This window comes from Lotus japonicus, chromosome 3 (genome assembly GCF_012489685.1).
Source record: "Lotus japonicus ecotype B-129 chromosome 3, LjGifu_v1.2".
Classification (NCBI taxonomy): Eukaryota; Viridiplantae; Streptophyta; class Magnoliopsida; order Fabales; family Fabaceae; genus Lotus; species Lotus japonicus.
This window is the reverse complement of record NC_080043.1, coordinates 89186854-89212192: the sequence shown is the minus strand read 5'-3', so window position 1 is coordinate 89212192 and position 25339 is coordinate 89186854. Positions and strand designations below refer to the sequence as shown.

At 37.4% G+C, this 25339-nt stretch overlaps 4 protein-coding genes across 4 annotated transcripts; all 4 read left to right on the top strand.

The window, feature by feature from the left end:
• The first annotated feature begins 1422 nt into the window (after nucleotides 1–1422).
• On the top strand, nucleotides 1423–2787 carry LOC130742970 (NAC domain-containing protein 90-like). Its single transcript, XM_057595083.1, has 3 exons — nucleotides 1423–1620; nucleotides 1727–2019; nucleotides 2207–2787. The coding sequence occupies exons 1-3, from the start codon at nucleotides 1467–1469 to the stop codon at nucleotides 2489–2491; spliced, it is 732 nt and encodes a 243-aa protein (XP_057451066.1). The 5' UTR covers nucleotides 1423–1466; the 3' UTR covers nucleotides 2492–2787.
• Nucleotides 2788–3735: 948 nt separating this feature from the next.
• Nucleotides 3736–7280, top strand: LOC130747130 (vesicle-associated membrane protein 714). Its single transcript, XM_057599971.1, has 4 exons — nucleotides 3736–4096; nucleotides 5714–5904; nucleotides 6570–6733; nucleotides 6901–7280. Exons 1-4 carry the CDS (start codon nucleotides 3757–3759, stop codon nucleotides 6989–6991), a joined length of 786 nt encoding a protein of 261 aa, XP_057455954.1. The 5' UTR covers nucleotides 3736–3756; the 3' UTR covers nucleotides 6992–7280.
• A 1824-nt stretch (nucleotides 7281–9104) lies between these two features.
• On the top strand, nucleotides 9105–12419 carry LOC130747129 (protein FAR1-RELATED SEQUENCE 5-like). The gene is made up of 2 exons (XM_057599970.1): nucleotides 9105–9825; nucleotides 9978–12419. Exons 1-2 carry the CDS (start codon nucleotides 9751–9753, stop codon nucleotides 12303–12305), a joined length of 2403 nt encoding a protein of 800 aa, XP_057455953.1. The 5' UTR covers nucleotides 9105–9750; the 3' UTR covers nucleotides 12306–12419.
• An 8203-nt stretch (nucleotides 12420–20622) lies between these two features.
• Nucleotides 20623–25008, top strand: LOC130747128 (mitochondrial fission protein ELM1). Its single transcript, XM_057599969.1, has 10 exons — nucleotides 20623–20936; nucleotides 21749–21987; nucleotides 22533–22629; nucleotides 23259–23408; nucleotides 23533–23659; nucleotides 23776–23888; nucleotides 23981–24044; nucleotides 24132–24225; nucleotides 24334–24442; nucleotides 24656–25008. Exons 1-10 carry the CDS (start codon nucleotides 20748–20750, stop codon nucleotides 24755–24757), a joined length of 1284 nt encoding a protein of 427 aa, XP_057455952.1. The 5' UTR covers nucleotides 20623–20747; the 3' UTR covers nucleotides 24758–25008.
• Nucleotides 25009–25339: the final 331 nt, after the last annotated feature.

The following is a 25339-nucleotide window of genomic DNA, read 5'->3' as shown; positions in this document are numbered from 1 at the left end:
AATCATGGCCCTAAAAAGGCTATAACTGTCAGCTAGTGGAGAGTCATCAGACGTTATGGCCACTGATTGGACTTAAGGATCGAACGGTCAAGGGTGCAGAACATTTGAATTGATGAGATTGCACGGACGCGATCAAAAACGCTTGGTGTCTTCCAGCTAAGGCAGTCGACAACCAACATTTTTGGGGGGCAACTGTTGAGCTAAAATCCTTAACACCACGATCATCGACACCGGTGCCAGGAAGATGAGTTCTCGACAGAAAGGACCATGGTGAGACTTGAGTTTCGTCAGGTAACACTCCCACAAAGTCAAGGAAGTAAAAGAAAATTCGACAAATCGATAAAGGAGGCAGTTACCAAGTGGTGGACAATTATCAGCACGTGCGCGTACCCACGATGCCACGAATGACAACGGTTACCCACGACTCAAGACCACCCACGTGGCAATTAAAATCACATGCTCAGAATCTCCGGTTGAACGTGGGGTAAAGCACCAAAATTCAAACCCACTAAGCCCATACACATTGAAGAAAAAACCGCCAAGAACGTGGAGAAAAGGAGAACACTATAAATAGAAGAAAAAGCATCAGAAAAGGGGTTCCCAACTCAAACTCTGAAAAATTCACCAGAAAGCTCTAATGTCCGCATCAATGAGACTCAAGGAGCAAGGCGTGATGATGGAGGAGTACGTTGCAGAACCAGCCTTTTAGTTTTCTTGCATTAAGCTTGTTAATTTCCAGTTCCTTGGTGCAATTTCTTGTCGAATTCTACGTTTCTTGTAGTTTTCATGTTATTTTGATTTATGTGACTTCATGTAATTGATCCTTGCTTAATGAAATCCAGTTTTCTTTTGAACCGATCATCACTGTCGAAAACTATTAACTCAAACACAACACTTTGGCAAGACGTGTTCCCAAAAGGACTCCGAATCTAAACTTCCTTTAGTCGAACTAAGAGGATATCTGTTTACCAAAAATCACCGTAAACAGCTAGTTTCAGCAGAAGTAATTAGGTCAAGTTAATTACGCAACAAAATCCAGATGACTCACAAGATAAAATGATTACATAGCATATATAATCAACAATTAGATGACATTGAGTTTTGTTTTCCTCTGTTTTGGTTCTTTGGGGTGGTATACATGACTGGTTCAAAAGGCAATTCTATTGGATTATTAGCATATTAAAGTTATAGACCATTAAATGTTCCCACGATGGTTGCAAAGACGTTTTCATGCTCCCATAACCGCGTGGAAGTTTCCACTCCCATCCCAAACTATGCAAAATTTTCCAATTTTACTCGGTGAATGCATATACATCTGTCCCACCCCAAGATCTCTACCCTACAGTTCACTTCAACTTTTTGGACCCTTTTGCATACATGTGTATATATGATCATATTCAACTCATTCCAAATTTGCAAACGGTAATTAAATTAGACACCAACAAGGAACAATTTATATTCAATCAATGGAAAATCTCCCACCTGGGTATCGCTTCTTCCCAACAGAAGAAGAGCTAGTTGGCTTTTACCTACTCAACAAGCTAGAAGGGAAAAGAAACAACATAGATAGAGTTATCCCAGTTATTGACATCAATGGAGTAGAGCCATGGCACCTTCCATGTACAATAAGCAAAAACTTTCACACCCCATCTTCATTTTCATCATAACGTTTCAATTTCTATTCTTGATTTGGTAATTTTTTGACACTTCTTGTAATGTGTTGCAGCACTAGCAGGGGAGCTTTGTAGAGAGGATAAGGAGCAGTGGTTTTTCTTTGCACCTGGTCAAGAGAGAGAAGCTAGGGGAGGTAGACCTAGCAGAACCACAGCTAGTGGGTATTGGAAGGCTACAGGTTCTCCTGGCTATGTTTACTCTTCTGATAATAAAGTCATTGGGGTGAAGAAAACCATGGTGTTCTACAAAGGGAAAGCTCCAAGTGGAAGGAAAACCAAATGGAAGATGAATGAGTACAGAGCCATCCAAGTCTCTAATAACCAATCCAGCACTGCTACCCCTCAGGTATATTTGTGTTCCCCTCGACCCAAAAGACTAATAGGCCCAATGTCGTTCTGGACGACCCGAAGGTTCACAATTAATTGGAAACTATGTTGGTCAGCTAGGACGACCAAAAGCTATAGTCAATTTGTAATAACTTGCTTTATTTGTATGTATGTGATTATGATGGTGTTTTGTTTTGTTGGTTTAGCTGAGGAGGGAATTCAGCTTGTGCCGGGTGTATGTGATTTCGGGAAGCTTTCGATCATTTGATAGACGGCCATTAAAGAATGAAAGAGTGGAGTCGCGGCTGGTTCATGATGAGGCTGGAACTTCCCTCTTAGGGGGACTCCATGGTGGTGCTGGTGTGGCAGAGGCTGCTAGTGCTGTTGGAGGATCAAGCAGCACAAATTGGAATGTAAATAATGATGATAATGAGGTTCAGCTCCAAGAACCAGTATGGGAATGGGAATGGGAGCAATTTAATTGGATTTAACTCCAGGTCATGCTGATTGGTGGGAACTCAAGCAAGGACCCTCAATTAAATGGCTTGCAAGAATCTTGATTCAATCAACAATGGTTGACAAGCGCATGTAGGGATATGTAATTTAACACAATCATTATATTTGTTTGTCGTGGGATAAATTTCCCCCAGCAGGAAAATAAGAGGGAAGGTAGGTACTAGGTAGGTTAATTTCTGTCACATATACTCCCCAAATTGATTTGAAGATAGCTTAGATTCCCTTATTTTATTTATCCAATTTGATTATTAAATCCATATATTTTTCAGTAGTTTTTGGATGAGTACAAACTTGACCCTTGGTACAACCAATAATAAATTACACCTAATTATAGTAAAACTTATAAATTCATATTATAATAAAATTTTCCAAGTGAGATACTAGGTCCGTCTATCTTTTGTTACTCTTTCCATTAATATCTTTTTTTTTACCCATCATCTATTCTTTGTGGAGGTCATTAATGACATAATCGAACATTGTCGAGGTGCTCCATCTAGGCACAACCTAATTCATTTTATAAGATTAGTTTTTCATCGACAAACAAAATAAAAAAAATCATCGTACTTATTGTTTCGGTGCTCGATACTCTACCACAAGCATCCCCGCCAGTTTGGCCATTGAGACAACACTTTCCCTATCGTATATAGCTTTCCCCTAAGCGGTTGACGGTTCAAGTCTCTCATAACCTTGCTTCCTGACCACCATTCCTGACTGTTGGTCATGCATCCTCTGAGTGTTAACAACCATTTTGAGGACCAACCTCGTAAATATGAGTAGCTACCACCGGCCACCACCGACCAACAAACCACCTCACCACCAACTCACTCATTCGCCATAAAACCTCTTTCACTCAAAGTCAATGATTCTCTGCCCACGAACCTGCCACACATACCATAACGAACGCCACACGCAAACCTCTTGTGTGCACTACTCAATTAACGACATCAAGCCTCCAATGTCCTACAATCTAACGACCCGACATATTTGGCGGAATTCACATCCCATGCAATCTGAACCTCATATCACGCGACCTGAGCCCTATAAAAAGATGAAGGATAAGCAAGTTAGGTATCATGTTCTCATTACCCTCTTCTCCCTTATCATTCCCACTCTAACTTGGGTGTTGGACTGTGTACACTCATTCATCCATTGTTTTTCCTGCCTCAACAAAAATTCAGTAAAAGAAATTCTGTTTTTTCGATTTCAATTTTTTTGTTATCGTTTTTTAAATTTTTAATGGATGGAATTAAATTTAAAAAGAATATCAATTCAATATTACAACCTCAAAAGCGTTTTGTTTGTCGTTAGTTTTCCATGGGAACTCGAAGATCTAGCTAGAAGCCAAAACAAAAAGTCTTCAACGATGGCGATCCTATACGCTTTGGTGGCCAGGGGCACGGTGGTGCTGGCGGAGTTCAGCGCCGTCACCGGCAACACAGGCGCCGTCGCCCGCCGTATAATCGAGAAGCTTCCGGAGGAGTCCGACTCCCGCCTTTGCTTCTCTCAGGATCGCTACATCTTTCACATACTCCGATCCGATGGCCTCACCTACCTCTGTATGGCCAACGACACCTTCGGAAGTGAGTACTTACACTTCTTCTCTCCGTTCACTCCTTCTTAATTTCATCGCTACACGATCTGCTACAGAATCGTGTTTTAGATGCTAGTTTGAATTTCTTGAGTAATATTGCTTGGACCAATTGTTCAGCATAAGCTTTTGTTTTCGTTTGAAGTACCAAAATTGAGAACGAATTGAAGAAATTCTAAGGCAAATAATGAGAATTGTGATTTGTGCTGAAATAAGTGGGTGGAAGTAGCATTACTCTTTCCATGAAGGAATTAGGGTTCGTCTTGATATCTTTGATTACAGATATTTGTTCTTAAGAACAGAGAATTTTGATATTTGGTTGCTTTTGTGTACATATTTGTTTCAAGTTTTTAATGAATAAATAAATTTAGATTTTAGAATAATGGCATTGGTCTATGAAATCGAATAAAGCTGTGATTGAAGCGTGTGAGCTTGTATCTGATCATCGGTTAGGAAATTCAATTGTAGTGCAGAGAGATGTTCTTGAGAGTAGTTTGCTGGTTTAGGTAAATGTTGGGGAATGATATCGTGTTTGATAGATAGCTAGTATGAGTTCCTCAGTTGTTCATGTTTCCCTCAATTGACATTGTGGTGGCACGATGTCTAACACAGTCAATGCTTTTGAAAGACTCTTTTTGGTTAGGAAATTTCTGGGAGCGAAGTCTATGAACGGTCATCCACTGTAGGAATAGGAACCATGTGAGTTTTCAAAACATGATCGAAACTCTGCCTGTTGTCAAAATAGACTATCTCTGAATTCTGATCAAAATGTTATGAGTTATGATATCCTCTCTAAAGTCAAATCTATACTTGGTTTTGAACTTTTTTTATAATTAAGTAACTGGTATGAGGAAGTCCTTTAGCTGTATATTTGGACAGACAAAGTGATAAATTCCAGAACCAGCCAGCAGAGGCCAAGTGCCATCTTGATGTCTCGTACATATAAGTCTTTTACTGTATCACATGAGGTTTTCTTCAAAAGTTATATGTATGGATTCTATTTATCCTGCAATAGAGAAGCGTTAGCATTATTTTTCAAAGCTTTTGAAACTTTAAGGCAATCCTCCATGTCAAGTTCAATAGTTTGCTTCTTTCACTGTAAGAAAACAAGCGCCAATTTGATTATTGATTTTTAAGAACAGTTTTTTTCCCAATAACTATAACACAATCCATTTTATTTTCACTTTTTATCTGATTGATTTGAAAACTTGTTCTCCCTATTCAGTTTTTAGAGTTGACTCTTGAAAACACAATTTAGTTAGTTTGTTTTCTTTAACTTTTTTTCATGAATTCTCTATTCTCACATCAAACTACCACTATCAGAGAAGATAGACTTCACCAGTGGTTTATGTTATATATTCACTACAGCAGTAGTTCCCTAAATTTAATCTTTACTTGTCCTCCAAGCTGTAGTTGAAGTTTTCCACTTTTTTTTTGAAAAGAGAATGGCTGTAAAAACTAATTAGGAGGATTAGTTGTTTATCTCTGCATCAACAATAATCACTAACTACTGATTAATAAGAAAGTTGTAATTTGTCATGCTGTTTTAACTTTTAACCTTTGTTACTGTTTTCACGTGCTTACTATGTTCCATTTTCTCTTTATCCAGGGAGAATTCCTTTCTCATACTTAGAAGATATCCAAATGAGGTTTATGAAGAACTACGGTAGAGTTGCCAATTATTCACCAGCTTATGCAATGAATGATGAGTTTTCAAGGGTTTTGCATCAGCAAATGGAATTTTTCTCTAGTAATCCTAGTGTTGATGCCCTAAATCGTGTGAGGGGTGAAGTTAGTGAGGCAAGTACATTTCAAAGAAAAATTTGTCCATCTTATGTGTTCTTTTCATTTTATTTATCTAGTACATAGTGAGAACTGAGAACAGAACACCACATAAGCTAATCAAGTTTCATATAATATATGTGAAATTGTGCTCTGGTTTATTTAATATCCAACTCTGTTTTCTGTTGATGAATTTCCCTTCTTCCTAGGTATGGGCTGCAAGTGACAGACAACTCTGCTTAACATATAATCTTGTTTACATAACGACAACAATCCATCTAATTTTGGAACCAAAAAAGAACACAATTGTAATAGTGCGATCACAATAATTTTGTTGTTTCCCCCATTTTTACCTTCAGCAGAAATGAGTGTTTGTTATATGTAGGATTTATCTTTTTAAAAGTTGGTAAGCTGAACAGAAGTGGTATACCTCTTTACTTGAATTGTTTCAGTGCCTCTCTATTCTCTAATGAGTGATGTTGATGACCCAGAGTCCTTATTAGTGAAGTTATTTATCTTTCTTTCTGGAAATCATTAATATTGACTCTTTGCAACATGATTTTGAAGAGTGTCGTATTGGATTTCAAGTTGTATAGATTCTGTTAATGTTACATTATCATGCTATGACTATTTAAATCCTTTCACTTAGTTGGTGACATTAGAACTTTCAATCTGTCATACAGATACGCACTATCATGGTGGACAATATTGAGAAAATATTGGAGAGAGGTGACCGGATTGAGCTTCTCGTTGATAAGACAGCAACAATGCAAGACAATTCATTTCACTTTAGGAAACAGTCAAAGCGCCTTCGAAGAGCGCTATGGATGAAAAATTTCAAGCTCCTGTGAGTAAATTTTCTTTGATATGCTGAATATAAATAATATATATTTCAAAAGTATTCATTTTAGATATGGGGTACCTGAAGTTGTTTATATTTATCTTGGAATGCAACAATGGGCTTATTGCTCTTCTATCCTTGTCTTGACTTGATGTTTTTTTGGTCTTTGACAGCGCATTATTGACATGCTTGATTGTTCTCATTCTTTACTTCATAATCGCTGCTTGTTGCGGAGGCATCACTCTACCATCCTGCAGATCCTAATTGTCACTCCTTGCTGGTTTATATATTTTCCAAGTTCTGCAACAATCAAGATGATTCCTGTCAATATGTACATTGGAGGGCTCTTCAGTATTACAGAATCAAATTAAGAGCTGAGTGGGAAAATTTGGTAAAGGGTCCAAAAACAGTCACGTATTTATTGCTTTGTTCTTTATTCTGTATTATAAAAGTACGCTGGAGCCTGGTAAGGTGCTATTCTATGATTATTGAGCATCCTTTTGTAAATGTGATTTTTGTACTATCTTTAATAATCTAGGTTTAAATTATTATATCTTTTTTTTAAATAATGCTATTTACTGGCTTACATTATGGAAGTTTTTATGTTTATTGTGTATGTGCTTATATTGTTGAAGTTTAGTGTTAAGAATTGATTATTTCCAATTGAGGGACGGTTCTGCACATCTCAACCGGGTGCTGGTTTAGTTTGTTTAGTTTGTTTTTGGTTTCCAGTTTGTTAAGTTGGTAATTACATTATCTAGAAGACAAATATTGTATGTGTTTTAGAATGGTTTCTCTGATCCAAAAATCAAAGAACTCCAAAGATTTCCAGCCTATTAGCTTGTGCAATGTTGTTTATAGGGTCATTACTAAGGTGACTGTGAACCGGCTGAGGCCTTTGGACCGCTTCAAGGGAGTTTTATTCTGTGTTTTGATGACAAAAACGGAGTTTTATCTTTGGGAGGGGCTCTGCTGATAACATCTTTTTTTTTTGAACGTCTGCTGATAACATCTTAATTGCACAAGAGGTGCATCATGTCATGAGGAAGTCTAAATTAGAAAAATGCCTCATCGCAACTAAGGTCGATCTTTGGAAAACTTATGATAATGTAACTTGCGATTATTTGCAGCTAACTTTGGAACAATTCGGTTTCCCTGCTGCAATTATCTTCACTAAGGTCGATCTTTGGAAAACTTATAATAATGTAACTTGCGACAATTTGCAACTAACTTTGGAACAATTCGGTTTCCCTGCTGCAATTATCTTCTTGATTATGCGTTGTGTTCGTAGCTGATGAACTTTGCATTTGGAATTGGTATTGTGTATTTGTGCTTCTTCCTTTGACCTCACGATTCAGGATTTGGTTCAGCAAGGCTCTTGGAAACCTATTAATTTGGCTTGGGGAGGTCATTTTTTATTCACTATAATATGATCTTATTTGCTTTTGAAGAGAAGGGTGATGTCATTTTGGCTGAGATTCGTGGAGTTATCAGAGCTTCAAAGGTTGCTTGGAATTTGGGTTTTCGCAAAATTATGTGACTCAGATAGCTTGGAGGTTGTTACCATGCTTTCCGATAATCAATCCACTAATTTGCATCTCTATGCTTGTCATTGCCCTATCTCTTTTACGCCATATTAATCTTAAAAGGAAGCATCTTGCTGACAAGCTGGCTAAGCGAGCTAGGAAAGAAAAGAAATTCATGCATTCATGTATTTGATTCTTGTTTTGTTTTTTTTTATTGTTTTTATTCAACGAAAATTAATACAATTCAACATTTAAAAGCACACTCAAATTATCACAAAATGTGTAAATCAACTTATATATAATTATTCTAGATTAAGCAGATGTCTCGAATTTGAGTCTCTGTGAATGCAGTTGCGTTAAATACTTGGCAGGAGAGTTATTCCGTCGATAAAAAGTTTTACCTAATTCGAACATGACTATCCTAGGATGATAAATGTGTTTTTTTTTAATAAAGCACACTCAAATTATGTTTATCATAATTTTTTAGGCCGGCTTTAGTGGTATGTAGTTATTAAATGCTACTAAAAATCCAATATTCTTTTAATAATAAACGTCAATCATTAATAAAGTATTGGTTTAGTAGCAAGTAAGCTAAACCTTCATAAGGATGAGAGTACAAGTTTGAGAGATATACAAATTGTATTTTGAACAAGTGGTGACATCCGTGAAAGACTAAAACAACACCCATAATAATATAGCGAACTCCGAATCCACAAGAAAGGTAGTGGGCTTTCGACCCATGGGCCTCCGTAGTTCAGTTTCTTTTTCCCGGGAACTTTCCTTTTTGGACAAAACGCAGTTGCCAGTTGAGAATTTTCCTTTTTCTTTCACCGGAGCCGTTTACTATGGGCCACTTTTTTGTGGTCCATGGTTACACCACCTGCTTTTGACCTGCTAGTGCAGGTCCAGCAGGTATTTTTAAATTTTTAAAAAATAAAATACTTAATATATTATATATAATTTGTTATATAGTTAGTAATTTTCTTAATGTTGATTTGCACTAACTGAGTTAGGTAATTGTATCAGTAAAAAAAAAAAATTGGAACATAATTAATACAACTTAAACAAACTACTAATTGGGTCATGTAATTAATACATACAACTTAAACAAACTAACACAAACTACAATAAATTTTCCCCTCCTTTCTAACTGAAAATAACCCAAATTCATATCCCGATTCACCCCGATTCATTCACCCCAACTCCAGGACGGCTAGGGTTCATGAGGTTTGATTCTCATCTTCAAATCCTATCCAGATCTGACGCCTCCCTTCTCGGCAGCTTTCTTCTTTCTTCCTCATCAACAGGTTCGTTGTCGCTTTTACCTTCTCATTACTGCATCTTCCTTCTGTGAATGATGTTGTAGAGGTTTTATTGCTTTCACCTTCTAATGAATGTGTTCGATCTGGGTTTCCTATGCAGTAGTGTGGAACGGGTTGGTTAGGCGGTGGGAACGGGTTCGCTAGTGGGAACGGGTGGGTTCGGTGGCTGTTGAACATGTCTTCCCATACCCAGGAGTCTAGGTCGAACACTCTGATAGATGATGCAGCACTTGGTTCCTCTGCGCTTCAGGTAACAGCTAAATTGCATAATATGGTTTCCAGTGGCAAAGTGTTTCATTCCTTGAGAAGTGTTGTGTGATTTTAAATTAAATTATAGCATCTTGTTTTCTTAGTATATGGGTTGTTTGATTTGGGGAAATTTATTTAATTTTACTGCGCCAGGGTCCTCAGCATGTTGTTGGAGTAATGGTTGAAGGAGGGGAAGGTGATGTACATGTCTTTGTTGATGAGGAACAAGGGACTGATGACGTTCAGGAAAGTGGAGAAGAAGGAGAAGAGCAAGGGACTGACTATGATGAAGAAGATGAAAAAGAGTCTGAAAATGGGGTTGAAGAACAAAATGTTGATGTGGAGCCGCCAACTGAGATTGCTATCAATGGTTTAGAAGATTTGGGGATGGTAAATTTCAAAGAACTATCTGTCAATAACATAGTCACCTATCACTTTCCGGATCGTGAGGTTGCTTACTTGTTCTACAGTTGGTATGCTCGGATGCATGGATTTGCTGCGAGGAAGGCTAAGGTTCTAAAAAACAATCACGGAGATGTAATCCAACAGAGATTTGTTTGCTTCAGGGAGGGTAAAAGGATAGAGAAAGCTGAGCCAGAGGTTGATGCTCATGCTGGTGAAAAGAGAAAGCGTTTTCCGAAAAAGGCCACAAGATGTGAGTGTAAGGCTTATTGTCAGGTCCATGTTCATAAGGATAACAAGCGTTGGCATGTTAGATCTGTTTGTGATGATCATAATCATGTACTTGTTGAAGAAAATTTGATTGGATTGGCACCTACTCATAGGAGAATGAATGAGGCCGACATTACTCAATTGAATTGCTTTAGGAAGTCAGGCATTACAACTCCACAGGCTTATGGTGTGTTTGCCAACCAGATGGGTGGATATCAAAATGTTCCATTTGGACCTAGACAAATGTACAATGAAAAATTTAAAAAGAAGAAGGTGGAAGTATGTGATGCTAGAGGTGTGCTCGGTTTCTTACGTAATTTGAAGGAAAATGATCCTGACTTGATGTGGAAACACACCTTTAATGAGGAAGGAAGGTTGGACAAGTTGTTTTGGAGTGATGGAATCAGCCGGGACAACTATTTGTTGTTTGGGGATGTGTTGGCATTTGATGCCACATACAAGAAAAACAAGTACAAGCGGCCACTTGTGATTTTCTCTGGAGCTAATCATCACAATCAGACAATTATCTTTGCTGCAGCTTTAGTTTCTAATGAGAAAGAGGAGACATATGTTTGGTTGCTTCAGAATTTGTTAGATGCAATGCGGGGGAAAGAACCGGTATCAGTGATCACAGATGGAGATCCAGCAATGAAAAATGCGATTAAAAGTGTGTTTCCAAATGCGCATCACAGGTTATGTGCTTGGCATCTTCTTCGGAATGCAGTTAGCAATGTTGCAGAACCAAAGTTTGTTCAAATGTTTTCAAGATGCATGCTATGGGATCTTGAAATTGTGGAGTTTGAGGACAGATGGGCTCAAATGGTTATTGAATGTGGGTGTGAAGACAATGTTTGGGTTCATGATTTGTATGAGCGGAGGATGATGTGGGCTGCTGCATATATGCGGGGTGAATTCTTTGCGGGCTTTCGTACAACCTCTCGGGTTGAGGGATTACATGCCCAAGTTGGGAAGTTTGTAGACTCATGGAACAATTTGACAGATTTTATGCACAACTTCTTTCGATATATGAGTTATCAGCGACAAAGGGAACTTGAAGCAGATTTTGCATCAATGCACGGTGACCATGTGCCGCAAACACAATTGAAGAGGCTTGAAAAATCAGCTTCCAACCATTACACGAACAACATTTTTAGGCTTGTCTCTAAGGGTCTTCACCGGTGTTTGATGCTAAAGGTTAGTCTTTTCAAGGAGACTTCAACTTGCATCATTTACTTTGTTTCAAGGTTTTCTTTGTCTAGTAGGAAATGGAATGTGACTCTGTGCAAAACAACCAGTGAGTTCAAATGCTCTTGTATGAGGATGGAATCATATGGCATTCCATGCGATCATATTCTTGCTGTTTGTAGATATCTAGACCTGCCTGGAATTCCCTCATCATTAATTATGGGGAGATGGAGCAAGTATGCAAAAGATGGGCTTGAGCTGCGTGGGGAACAATTGGGTGCATGGGACCCCATGGATATGTGTAGATTTACAGTATTGAGGGAAAACTGCAGGCGAATGTCTAAAGCAGCATGTAGAGCACCGGAAACATTCCGGGACACAAATGAACTGGTTCTAAAGCAAGCAAGGAAGTTGGAGAAATTGGAGAAAGGTGATGGAGTGAAACAAACTGTGAATATGGTGGCCAACGATGCTGAACAATACTTGCGTGACCCACTCAAACCCATCAAAAGGCGCATTGGTGGTGCTTCTAGAGGTAGTGGACCGGGGAGGCGTACTTCCCACTGTGGTCTTTGTGGCGGAGCAGGCCATAATCGGAAAACATGCCTACGGGCCACACAGTGAAGTGAGTATTTATGTACATGGTTCTGTTAGGCATTGAGTATGCAATATATGCATAGAATTGTAAAATTACATATACGGTCACTATTTTGCTTTCTACCACTGTTACCACTGACTTCTAATTTGCCTATGTTTTTTGTCATCTCACAGGTGGGGTTGCACTATTGGAAGGGAATCACACACTATCTATCTTGGAAGGGGAACCTCGCCGGTGGATGTTGGGTGCTCTGAGTAGCACGGTTGTTTCAGTAATGTTATTCGTGGATTTGTAATGTTCTTTTTCATAAATTGGTGTGGATTTGTAATGTTTTATTTGAACTATCAGTACTTTAAATGGTCTGTTTTTAAAATTCCTGGTACAATATGCTTGTTACATTTGACATGGTATGTACTAAATTGTGTATTTCACTTGTAATATGTGAGATGTGTATTTCACTAGTAATTTGTGGGGTTTGGAAATGGTTTTCAAACATTTTTATGTGAGGAGTGTGGTTTCAAACCACGGTTATTCCTTGAGTTTCTAGTGATAGGAAATATTTTTTATGTGAGGGGTGTGGTTTGGATGAGATTAAAGGGATTAAAACCTATTAGAAATCCCTTGAGGGTGAAGTGAAGAAGAGGTTGAATTAAATTAATACTAGTTATTACAGAGGTTGAATAAGAACCAATTAATACTATTTAATACTAGTTAATACAGAATAATACCAAAATAAAAACCAATAACTACTTTATTTGGTTGCCAACTTGCAATCCCTTGAATTTCTTGAATTAGGTTCATTTTTTACTTCACCCACTGTCTTCACCGCCAATTCAAAAAGAAATTACAAAAAAATTCTCTTTTGGATCCTTTTTTCCTTTTTTTCTAATACTAATAATTATCCCAAATTTAAATAGTTTGGACCAATTTTTTAGTTACTTACTTACTCACTAAATTTTCGATACCCTCACTACCTAGTTTTATTGTGTTATGTTAAGTTGTAATGGAAAAATATATGCCCAACACAAAGTGAACTTCATTGAAATAGTAATGGCCATAATTGGCTACAAAATGGAAGAGGGACAAAGGGGATGACAACAAAGGACAGAAGTAGAAATTATTTTGTTCACACGGGCACACACAGGCATAGCATTATACTGAATCCTTCACACAAGGCGGTCAGCTGCGCGCGAGATCGAGATAGCAAAAACATCTTCAAAAACTGTTGGCATGCAATATATATGGTCTCCAGGCCCAACATGATTCTCCACCTTGAATTGATACCAACCCTTAGCAAATGAACACTGGTTTCCAGTGGCATAGTGCCACGACACTTTGACAGTATAAAGCTTCACATACTCATATACAAAAATGATCTTCTCATATTTCCTATCAAGCCACCTTTCTGCAAACCATGCAGGGACCGCCTACATGAAGTGATGAAAATAGCATGATTTAAGAAAAAATTTAACAAGATTTTAACAAGATAATAGGGGTGGAAATTCATGAATGAAGTGATGAAACCATGGTTGTAAGAAAATATGCTTACCAATGCTTGACCTTTTACAGCTTGAGACTTTGTAATGGGTTTAACAAAGCCTGGACCAAATGGAATTTCACCTTCCCTAACCTCCTTCCCTACAAACCTTGGATCATTGCTTCGAATCCATCCATAAGGGTAGTCATCGGTACCATCAGAATCACTTTCATAATAAACATCAGCATCAGAATCAGATGAGATGTCAATAACCTCAGTTTCGTTTGGGGGTGGGAATTGGCTAGAGCTGGCCATTGATAGACAATTGAGAGAAGAGAATGAGGAAATAATGGGAGAGAAGAAAGAAAGGATGAGGTGACTTTATAGATAGGCAATGGTGACTGTGGCTTTAATAGATGAACGACCTTATGGGGGGGAGGGGGGCGGTGGGTGAGGACTTAGGGAATGATGGTGTTGGGAACACAAACATGCAAAAAAAGCTGTTTTGACCACACTAGGAAACAGTAAAAAGTAGATATGACAAGATTCCTTGACCAAGAATCATAAAGGGGGGGGGGAGATATGACAAGATTCCATTCACCAAGAATCATTAATGGGTGAATTAATAGCATTGACTGACCGTCTAATAGGGGAGGGGAGTCATTTTTTGTTCAATAAGGGAGGGGAATGGGGAATTGATATCAGTTAATATGCAAGCATTAAAATTACAGTTACAATGCAAACATTAAAATTACAGTTAAAATGCAAACATTAAAATTAAAACAAAATGCAAACATTCATCCATATCATGGAATTTATTTCAACTAAATGCAAACATTCAACCAAATCAAGGAATTCATTCTCAAGTAACTGAACAAATAGTCCATAGTGGGGGGGAGGGGGTTAGTTCAGGATCCACCCATCAGGTGACAAAACCTTGCATTGCCTATCATAGGAAATTCAATGCATTGTGTTGCCACCACCAAATCCAAACCATCATTGTTGTAAAGTTAGAGTATATTACATGCCCAAAATCTGTGCAACACATATATATGCACAACAAAATAAGCCAGCCAACTATTAAATCCTATTGCTGCCTATTAAATCCTACTGCTGCCAGTGTTAAAAATGCAGCCAACAAAAAAATACACTTGCCCTTCAACCACAGACTTCACAAGGTCGCAGCTACCCCTTCAACATCAACAGTGTGACATGCATTCCAGAAGACATTGGCCTTCTCCTCCAAGCTCCTCCGAGTGTCATTGTGCTCACCACATAACAGAGTTGTGGCAGTGTTCATGCGAACAGCCCTTTCATTTGGCTAGCATAAGAAAAAAAAACAGAAATTAATGCTCACAATCCAACAAAACAGTCATGAACCATGCAGATGACTATTTACTTACATAGCCAGATTGATTGGGATTAAATCCAGAACCCAATTCAAGCCAACTTAACAACCACACAGCTGAATCATGGCTGCAGTAAACATCAAAACAAGAAAGAGTTAACAAAACTTGACAAAATTATGAAATTAGCAGTTTAATGTTTAATTTCAATAAGGACTACCTGCTACCAGTATTGAGGATGCCCCTTGCTTCCTTTAGCTTCCAAGAATGAAAATCCACCATTTTCCGGTAAAAATTAGTTTCCACATATCTGTCCTCTGTGCTCATCATTTCAACCAATGTGTTGCACTGATACAATAAAAGCAAACAAATTAAAGTATGATGCTAGAAGGTAAAAAGTATTCAGATCTCCGTGAAGTATTATATAAACATTACCAATGTTTTCATGGATGCACATCTAACCGGTATGTCCTCCACATTAAGATGGGAATCCAAGTGGTAAATGGTGTAATCCCCAATGGAAATGATGCACAAATACCAATGGCCAGAAACAGTCTTGATAGGAATGTAGATCTACAAATTCAAGTAAATATGTTAAAAGGTGCATCACAATCATTAATGATAGGCAATTAAGACATATTCTTTCACTTATGAAACTTAAACAAAACTTACATATTTCAAAGTGTTGTATGGATACATGAATGGCCTCAAGTATTCCTTACACAATTTCTCAACAGAAAAGCCCTTGTAAACATCCTCCTATTTTAGGGGTGGGAACATATCAGACTTCAACCAATATGAAGAATAGCATGCAGATAAGGAACTCTTTCAAATCTTACCACAAAACATGGGGGAAAGCACCAGATAGTATCATCCATGTGATAGCTTTGTTCACGCATGATCTTGACAGCAACCAAGGTTATAATCTGTTTTGCAGATTAATAAACAAATCAGACCCTAATTAAAACACTAATTAACTCTAATTAGAAACTTAAATTAACCAGTAACCTTGTCAGTTATTTCCTGTCCAGGGATGAGGCAATCAAAGTCCCTTCTCACAACTTCATAACGACCCATACTCAGCAAAAGCTCACTGAGCAAAAAATACCGCACATTAAAATATCACCAAAATACAACATACAGTTATAACAAATTGGAATAATTATTCAACATACTCTGGGTCACTTTCCTCTTCGAACAAGTATGTAGCAACCTGAGTATCAGTCAATAACAAGTCCAGCTCTTCAGGGACTTCAAACTTTGGCCTGGCACTCTGACATTACAAAACATGAACTAAACTTAATCAGGTTTGAAATAAAAATAAAATAACAGCAATATTTGCAATGCAAAAACCGTAGTATACCTTTGGAACAAGTGGACGAGGTAAAGGGCGCATGTAGAGCATCGCTTGGGTCATTGGATTGATTGATTGGGGGCCAGTGATAGGACTTCGAAAAGTAGATGAAGAGCTAGTAGCTCTTTTGGATGAGGGTGGGGTGACAAACAGCCTAGACCTTGTTTGCTCAACTTCTTGCCTAACAAAGGCACCAACAAGTCCCTACAATTTAGCAGATCTGATTAGTTACTTAACAATAAAAAAAATGCAGAAAGAGGGGTAACAATTTAATGAACATACCTCTACAGATGTAGCACTTCTGAAACTTTTTTGTAGCCAAGGTGTAAGAATGCCTTTGCTTGGGTTGGAACCAGCAGAGTCTGTATTTTTTTCTTCACCTTCATTCTTCTCAAAGTCCAAATCAATGTTGATTACATCATTTTTCAGGATCTCAGATGTTGCCCTTGCATTTTTTCTTTTCTTTTTACAAGCAGCAGACTCAGCAGGAGCTTTAGACTTAATACCACATTTTGGGGTTGATTCTCCAAGGTTTGGTTTGTCAACCATGCTGAGAAACTTGTCTACCCTCTCCATGTTACCATGCATAACAGTCTGGATCTGGTGAAATTCCTCTAGACGATGGTCCACTTGTTGGAACTTCACCATAGCTGCCTTCACAGACCCAGCAAGATCCATGACAGTAGCGGTCAGTTGTTTAACATCACTAGACAACTGAGTTTGATGAAGAGGCTCTACCCTAGCCTCATCAGTCAAGGTATCAAGGCTGAAAATTAAAAAAACAGAAGAAATAATGGGAAAAAGTTATTTGTGGAAGACAATAAATGATGGATAAATCAACCAACAGCCAGAATAACTAACCTTCCTTCCCCTCCATTCAATGGAGTATTGAAGCTAGGTTCATCATTGGGCATCTTTCCAGGGTTAGTTGATGACATCACTAAGTAAACTTACAAAAAATCCCAAATAGTTAAAAAGAGGATAGAAGAGAAGAGTGTGAATAGCCTTCAACCGAATGTGGGCATTGGGGTGAATAGCCCTTTAATAGAACAGAAATTAGGGTTTAGTAACATGTAAACAAGTCAAGTCAGGTCACTTTCAAATTGGTTGGGGACCCCACACGTGAACTAGGTATATAAACTACATAGTTACATAGTACTAAGATTTTCCTTAAAAAGTACTAAGATTATAACCAGAAGCAATTACCTACATTCAGATTACTATATTATGTGTGAATAAAGGACCCCACAATGAGGAAATTTAAAATTTAAATTAGAATAGGTCAGAAGAAAGCATTAACACAAGTTAAATTATAAATTGGAATACAAAATACAACACTGGGGTCCCAACAATGGTCCATTAAACATAGGAAAGACTTAATACAACAGAACTCCCAAAAGAAATAAAACACTTAAGACATTTAGGAAACCACATAGAGAGTGGCCATAATTCCAATGAAAATACCAAATAAAACACAACACATGGTAATCCACAGCCACTTTATTGCTCCACCATCCCTCTTTTTCTCAACCCCACAGCCTTTGAGAGGCTCACAAACTCCATCTTTTACAGCCTCGCTCAATGTAGGACACATTGAGGCTGCAGATGGAGTTATGGTTGAAGAAGATGGACGAAAGTGTAGATCACCCTCTCAGTAAACATGTCCCAATTCCCTTGCTGTTGTCCGAGGAAACTTTCTCATGGATTCCTTGGCCAAAAATTTCATCCACGCGCTGGCAGCCGCCTCACAAGTGGAGTATTTTTCATGAATGTTCCCAGGGTAGCAATAGACTTGGCGATGTACTTCGGCCCAAGTTTTGTAAATGCCCGGTTCTCTACCCACAAACACAACGTATTTCCCCATTCCCTCACTACTTGGTGTTTCCATTTTTTAGAAGCTCTATGTAGGACTGTCCCAACCGTTGGTTATATATATCTAAGATAGATATATCTAAGATAGTAATTACAATATTTACTATGTACCTAACTCTAACATAACATATTATATTCTGTGAGTGAACCACATAGTGACAAGCCTCTGCACGCTGACAGATAGCCTGCGGCGGAGGGGCAGGGTAGGCTTTACCCTACGCCTGACCAAACGGAAGACAGCTGTGTTAATTCACATTCAAGTTAAAGCACATCACGTGCTTAGTTACCTGAACACGCATCATGCGTATCTGATGCGTCTCAGCAAAGGAGATGAGGGTAGAAGACAGGTGAGAAGGGACAGATGAGTGTACAAGAAAGGTCAGAAGGGACATATGAGATAAGACTTAAATATTTAATAAATATTTATAATTCATTAATAATCTTTTATTATCTAAAAATAAATAAATAAATAATTAACAAATATAAATATTATTTCTAACAGAATAATATAATAACAAATATTAATAATTAAAAAATATTAATAATAAATGCATAATAAAAATATTTAAATATTATTTATTACAATATAATAAATAAAAATCAATTTTTTAATAAAAACAAATATTAATAAATAAAAAATATTTATTATTTTAATTTATTATTTTTTAGAAATAAATATAAATTATTTTGTTTATTGATATTATTTACAGTATAATACATAAAAACAAATTTGTTTTTTTTTGGTAATAAAAAACAAATTTGATTTAAACGGACCTGAACAATTTTTTTTTGGCCCGGATTGAAGAGGCAAAAAAAATAAACCATCTGGGCCATGACAAAAATACATATACTTACAAAAACTTGGCCCACTTCGCTCGACCAGCTCCTTCATTCTTCATTTTCAAAAAAAAAAAAATGTGCTCCTCCTTCAAGCATACCCAGATTATCTTGGGATTCATGTCTTCGCCATAACCTGGGTTTCATGTCTTCACCGTTATCCTTCAAGCACACCGAGATCCTCCCTTGTTTTAACACAAACAGAAAGTGTTACTGTTAGTATTCATTCAATCCAATAATTGAACAAAGTAACGAAAAAACCAAAAATACTTCGAATCACAAATTAAAAAAGTGTTTGCAGGATAACATCTTCGCATCCCATACATGCACTACTTAATTTCAACACTTGAAATCTCTTATTTGAAAACCCCCAAATTCAACCCTAATTTCAGAATAATGTCAAATCCCTAATTTGAAAACCCCTAAATTCAACCCTAATTTCAGAATAATGTCAAATCCCTAATTTGAAAACCCCCAAATTCAACCCTAATTTCAAATTGACTTCAATTCAATAATTTGAAAACCCAAATTTCAACTCTAAAACGGATCAAAATCGCTTTAATCTGGCAGAACCCCAAAATTGAACCAAATAATTCTCTCTTGTTCATGCAGTAATTATTTTCAAAATCACCTTAATCTGGAAAAAACCCAACAAAGAAAAACCAATTTCAGAACTCGAAAACGACACTTAGATCACCAACTTGTTTCAAAAATTTTAAATCCTAAACTTCAACAAGGAGAAGGGGATGAGAAATGAAGAACTTACACTTCGGTGGAATGAGAAAAGGAAACGCGATGTGTGACAAAGGGATTCGCTAGATCTGGAGACGAATCCACCCATGGAAACCGGATTCGATGTTGGGCTTCGAATGAAGGTGGGTTTTCAACGGATGGTGGGTATCAAGGGAGGTGGGTTTCGAGGAAGAGAACAGGCGACGCTGAACGAACGATCTCGGCCTTCGATGAAGGTGGTTGGAGGAAGAGGAAAGGCGACGAGAACGCTAGATCTGGAGGTGGGTTGCGATGAAGGTGGCCATGAACCCTAAAGAGTTCTCGAGAACAAAAGGCCAAATGGGTTTTTGTGTTTGATTTCTGGGGCGTATGGGTTGAAAATGAAAGTGAATTAGATCTGATTTTGAAAATTAAAGTGAGTGGGTAGTTGGAGTAATTGAAGTGAGTAAGTGGGAGACAATTAATGATTTTTTGGTGTAATTAGTAGGAGTAATTAAGTAATTAACTGATTTACCTTATCATTTTACCTCCCCAATTACCACTATGATTTACCTTCAATTAACTACTAATCTTTATTTACTAATTAAATCATTTATGGTTTATAAATTAATTATTTTGTTTTCAAATATTTAAAAAATACAATATTACCTATGGTATCAGGTCAACCGGGAGTGGTGTAACATTAGACCACAAAAAACTGGTCCATAATAAATAAATCCAGAATACTACACTGTTCACTTTTCGCTGGATTCACAAATTTTCTTTCACTTTCCTTCGTTTTCCCGAGAAAACTCATGCGCGAACTGAAACCGTCGTGCAGTTCTCGTTGTACCCGCTCGAAGTCAAATCGATGAGACCGATTCAGCTTCCTGAACCGCCTAGCCCTACCGCCCGGAGAGGCACCGCCGAGATCTTCGAATCGGGTGTCCACACCTTCGTCCGACGCGCCGTCGTAATTGGCAACGGTTTCCCCTCTTCCGAGAATCAGAGTATTGGATTGCTTCGCGCCCTTGGACTCTCAGACAAGTATCACTTATATGTATGCATATAACCACTCTCTCAATCTCAGGACTCAATTTTTTTCAACTAGTTACTAAGTGAATCTTCTAGTTTCTGAGCTTTGAATCTGTTCTGTATGAGAAATTGGGTATCTGTAGATGTTAGGAGTAAATAGCTTAGTTTGAATGGTGATATCCATATTTCAGGAACTTTGTGTGAATGGAAAATACCAGTGTGGGTTTTTTCCATCTAGGTTATGTTTGGAAGAAAGTAAAAATAAGGGGAAATTTATCACTTTGAGTAGAAACTCTGTTATCTGAGAATTTTGAAAATGAAAGGAATTGGATGAGATCAGTGTTATCAACCGCGGCTATAGCGTAGCGGATTTTTGGCTAATCGCGACGCCGCTATTGTCCACTATAGGGCGCTATTCCCGCTATTGGCTGCTAAATAGTGGCCGAAATAGCGGATTTTGGCTCACCGCGATGGTCCGTGATCGTGATTTGACAACACTGGATGAGATATTATCATTGCAATCGGCAGCCAACGCATGCTGATAGGGTGGGTTATGTGTTGATTGCTTAGGGCTAAGGTTGTCTCGGAATATTTTTTAGGGTTCAAATTCGCCTTCTTTACATTATGTCTGAAACAAGGTTGTTAATGGCGGATAGTGTAGCGTAGTGGCAAGCCCAAAAAACGTTATTTCGAGTGCTATAGCGGCAAATAGCGGTGAACCCCCAGGACGCTACGCTATAGCGCTATAGCGTGCTATTAACAAGCCTGATCTGAAATGGAAGTACCACTTAACAGCTTAATAAGTTTGCTCATCGTTCTATGATTTATTTATTGCAGCGGGTTACGAGGCCTAAAGAGGGAATTAATGAGTGGCTGCGATGGCTTCCAGTCTCATTCCATAAAAGAATATATTTTATAGTAAGAATGATTCACAGTTATTCTCAGCTTGTGTTGAAATCTCAAGAAAGGAAGCTTAAGCCTTTACCTTCAGGAAATGGTGTCAGTGCAGGCTTGTTAGATGTCTTAGAAGCTGATGTAAAGCAGATAGCCAATCTTGCTCGGGAAACTTATGAGAAGTAAATTATACTCCTATTCTTTTATCTGTAGAACTGATAGGTTTGGCTTAATAACTTTTTTTGTTTCAATTCTAGATGAAAACTGATTGGTTTTACCATCTATAGTATTCTACTCTTCTTCATTCAGAATAATGAACTTTCATTGAAGTTGGAACAATAGCAGTATACCAAATTACCAATATATAAATTGTGTTTGATATATTTGGTGACATATGGCATGGTACATAAATATGTTGCTCGATATAAATTACTTGACTATTCACTTGTATATAATTTACACAACTAGGACAGCTACTAGAATTTGTACAAGATTTCCAGTGCATTCAAATTAGACGCTTGTGCCCGACTGCCCATTGTGATTATCTAAATAATAACCTATTAATTAATTTACCACGCTAGTCAATTCAGCATTCTGATTCTCTTATTAATATAACATTAGTCCTGATTCATATTCCTGTACTTCTTTCCTGCAACCTATAGTCTTTTTTTTGTATCTTCATCTAATTCTTTAACCCCTTACAAAGAATGATATGATTGATATCCAGGGAGGGACCTTTGTTGGTGGTTGCATGTGGAAGGGACACCATTTCTGCTGCGAGTTCTATAAAACGTTTAGCGTCTGAGAATGTTTTTGTTGTTCAGGTCAGCAAATTTATCACATTTTTCTTTTATTCAACTTTGCAATGATGTCTTGTAAATTAAGCAATTTTTTAGTGTATGAAATAAAAATTTGAGATGATAATTGATGAAGATAATCAATATGATTCAATTCAAATTTCCAGTGGCTCTATATAAATATGTATGTATTATTTTTTTATAGGCACGACTTCTGTAGATTAGTTGGTTGTTGTTTTGATGAAAACTGGAAGCTGAAATTAGAAAAATAGGATTAATACCTAAAAATTCACCAAGAACAAAAGCTGGTGATTGACAGAAGTGGCAGTTGTGAATGCATTTGCAAACACTAGGGAGTTACAAACTACTTTTCATTTTGGGAATTCTGCATGTCTGTTTCAATCTTTAAAGCAGTTCATTTCACAAGTTCTTGGCTTGATCTTGCTAGGAAATAAAAGAACTCTTTGCTTCAATCTGCGGTCTTGGCTCATTTCTGATAGATGTTAAGAGTATCTGTGATCTGATTTAAATTTCATTGTTAATATGGTGTCATGTTATTGCACTTGTACGTTGCTCTGATATTCATCACTACATAAAAACACATCAGCTTTGATTTTTAATTTTGGTTTCTTTTGTTGTCTTTGTCTCATCTCCAGATACAACATCCAAGATTGCATTTGAATAGGTTTGACATGGTAATTGCACCTAAGCATGATTATTATCCTTTGACTCCAGAAGGACAAAAACAGGTTCCTCGGTTTCTTCGAAGTTGGATAACTCCACGCGATCCTCCAGATAGTCATGTGGTATGTATGATGTGCATATGATATAGCTGTATCAGCTTTTCGCTTTGATGAACAAACTGCTATATTACTTTGATGTTAGCTATTGTTAATATTTAAGGACCATTATGTGGTTATGTGCATTCAGGTTCTCACCACAGGAGCCCTACATCAAATAGATTTTACTTCAATACGTAATGCTGCTGCTACATGGCACGATGAGTTTGCACATGTTCCCAGGCCCTTGCTTGTCGTCAACATTGGAGGACCATCAAGTAATTTCTGTTGTGAATGTGATCAATTGAAACGTCATTAGATAAAAGGATTCAAGTTTCATAATTTCAATGGCCCAAATTTTTGGTTATTTGACTAATTTTTATATTTGATTTAGGCAACTGTCGATATGGCGTAGACCTTGCAAAGCAGTTAGCATCTTCTTTGCTCAGTGTTCTAGTTAGTTGTGGGAGTGTTAGAATATCCTTTTCAGAGAGGACTCCACAAAAGGTACTGCCAAGCCTGAAGTATCTTAGAATAAAATCTCTGCGCAACTCTTTCGTCTCTGACACATTCTTTCCTCTCTTTGGTATTTTATACAGTTTTGCAATATTATAGTGAAAGAACTCGGAAATAACCCAAAAGTTTATATTTGGGATGGGCAAGGTAAATATTAATTCAAGTTTCAACTAGATTATCTATTCAGATCCTTTAAATTCTTTTCACATATATCAAGTGGTTAAAACCTTTCAGGACCTAACCTGCACATGGGCCATCTAGCGTGGGGCGATGCATTTGTTGTCACAGCAGATTCAGTTAGTATGATAAGCGAAGCTTGCAGCACCGGGTATGCTTGTGAAGAAGTATTCCTATGATCAAATATTATTTTATATACTTTTTCTTTATATGAGCTTTAATATTATGTTGTTACTAAATTACTTTGTTCTTACAACAGGAAGCCAGTCTATGTTGTGGGAGCTGAGCGTTGCAGATGGAAGTTCACGGAATTCCACCAATCATTGAGAGAGATGGGAGTTGTTCGGCCTCTTACGGGTTCTGAGGATGTAAGTAAAATTCAATGACTGTGTTTGGATTTCCGTTAGCAATGATTTGAAGTACTTTCAACAGAAATTCATGTGCCTGGATGGATTGAAGAAAAAATGCTCTGAGATGAAAGCAACGGAAATCAAGACACACACTTAATACATAGTCACATACAAGCATCTATATTCTCAATGTATATTTTGCAATTGATTTATGTTTTCTTAAATTTTCAGATATCAGAAAGTTGGAGCTATCCACCCCTTAACGATACTGCCGATGCAGCTAAACGGGTTCATGAAGCACTTGCTGCCCGAGGGTGGAAACTGAAGATATAGAATGCAATTGAAGTTGAGATGATACTTTTTGCCGATTTTTTTGGTCTGAAGGGGGTTACCATTCGTTTGTTGTTTGAAGATATTGTCAAAGCATGATATTTAATTTATACCACTATAGAAAATACCGATGGTGTGCCTGTAATCAATCGATGTCACCAAAGCAATTTTAAGATGTAATTTAAGGTTATGTATGATTTTGGCATTTAAAGAATGAGGTGAATAAAATAAATGTGTTGAAAAGTTTATTTCCATTGATAATCCGCATTTTAATTTTACACTATCTTTGCCAAGCAAATGCCACCAATGTTATACAGGCTAGGCTGTTTCAATTGAAGAATCTGATGCTTGGTTAAGTTGAAACGAACTAGATTATGACATTATGTAATGTTACTTAGGCTCCGTTTGGAAAACAGCTTAATTAAGCGCTTATGACATAAGCATTTATTCATAAGCTATTTTTAAAAGTTTATTTAAATAAATTGAAAATAAGCTGTATATAAGCATAACCTCTGTTTCATAAGCTATCCAGAGTAGCTTATGAAAATAAGCTCAAAACAACTGTTTGCATTTGCAGAAGCTTTG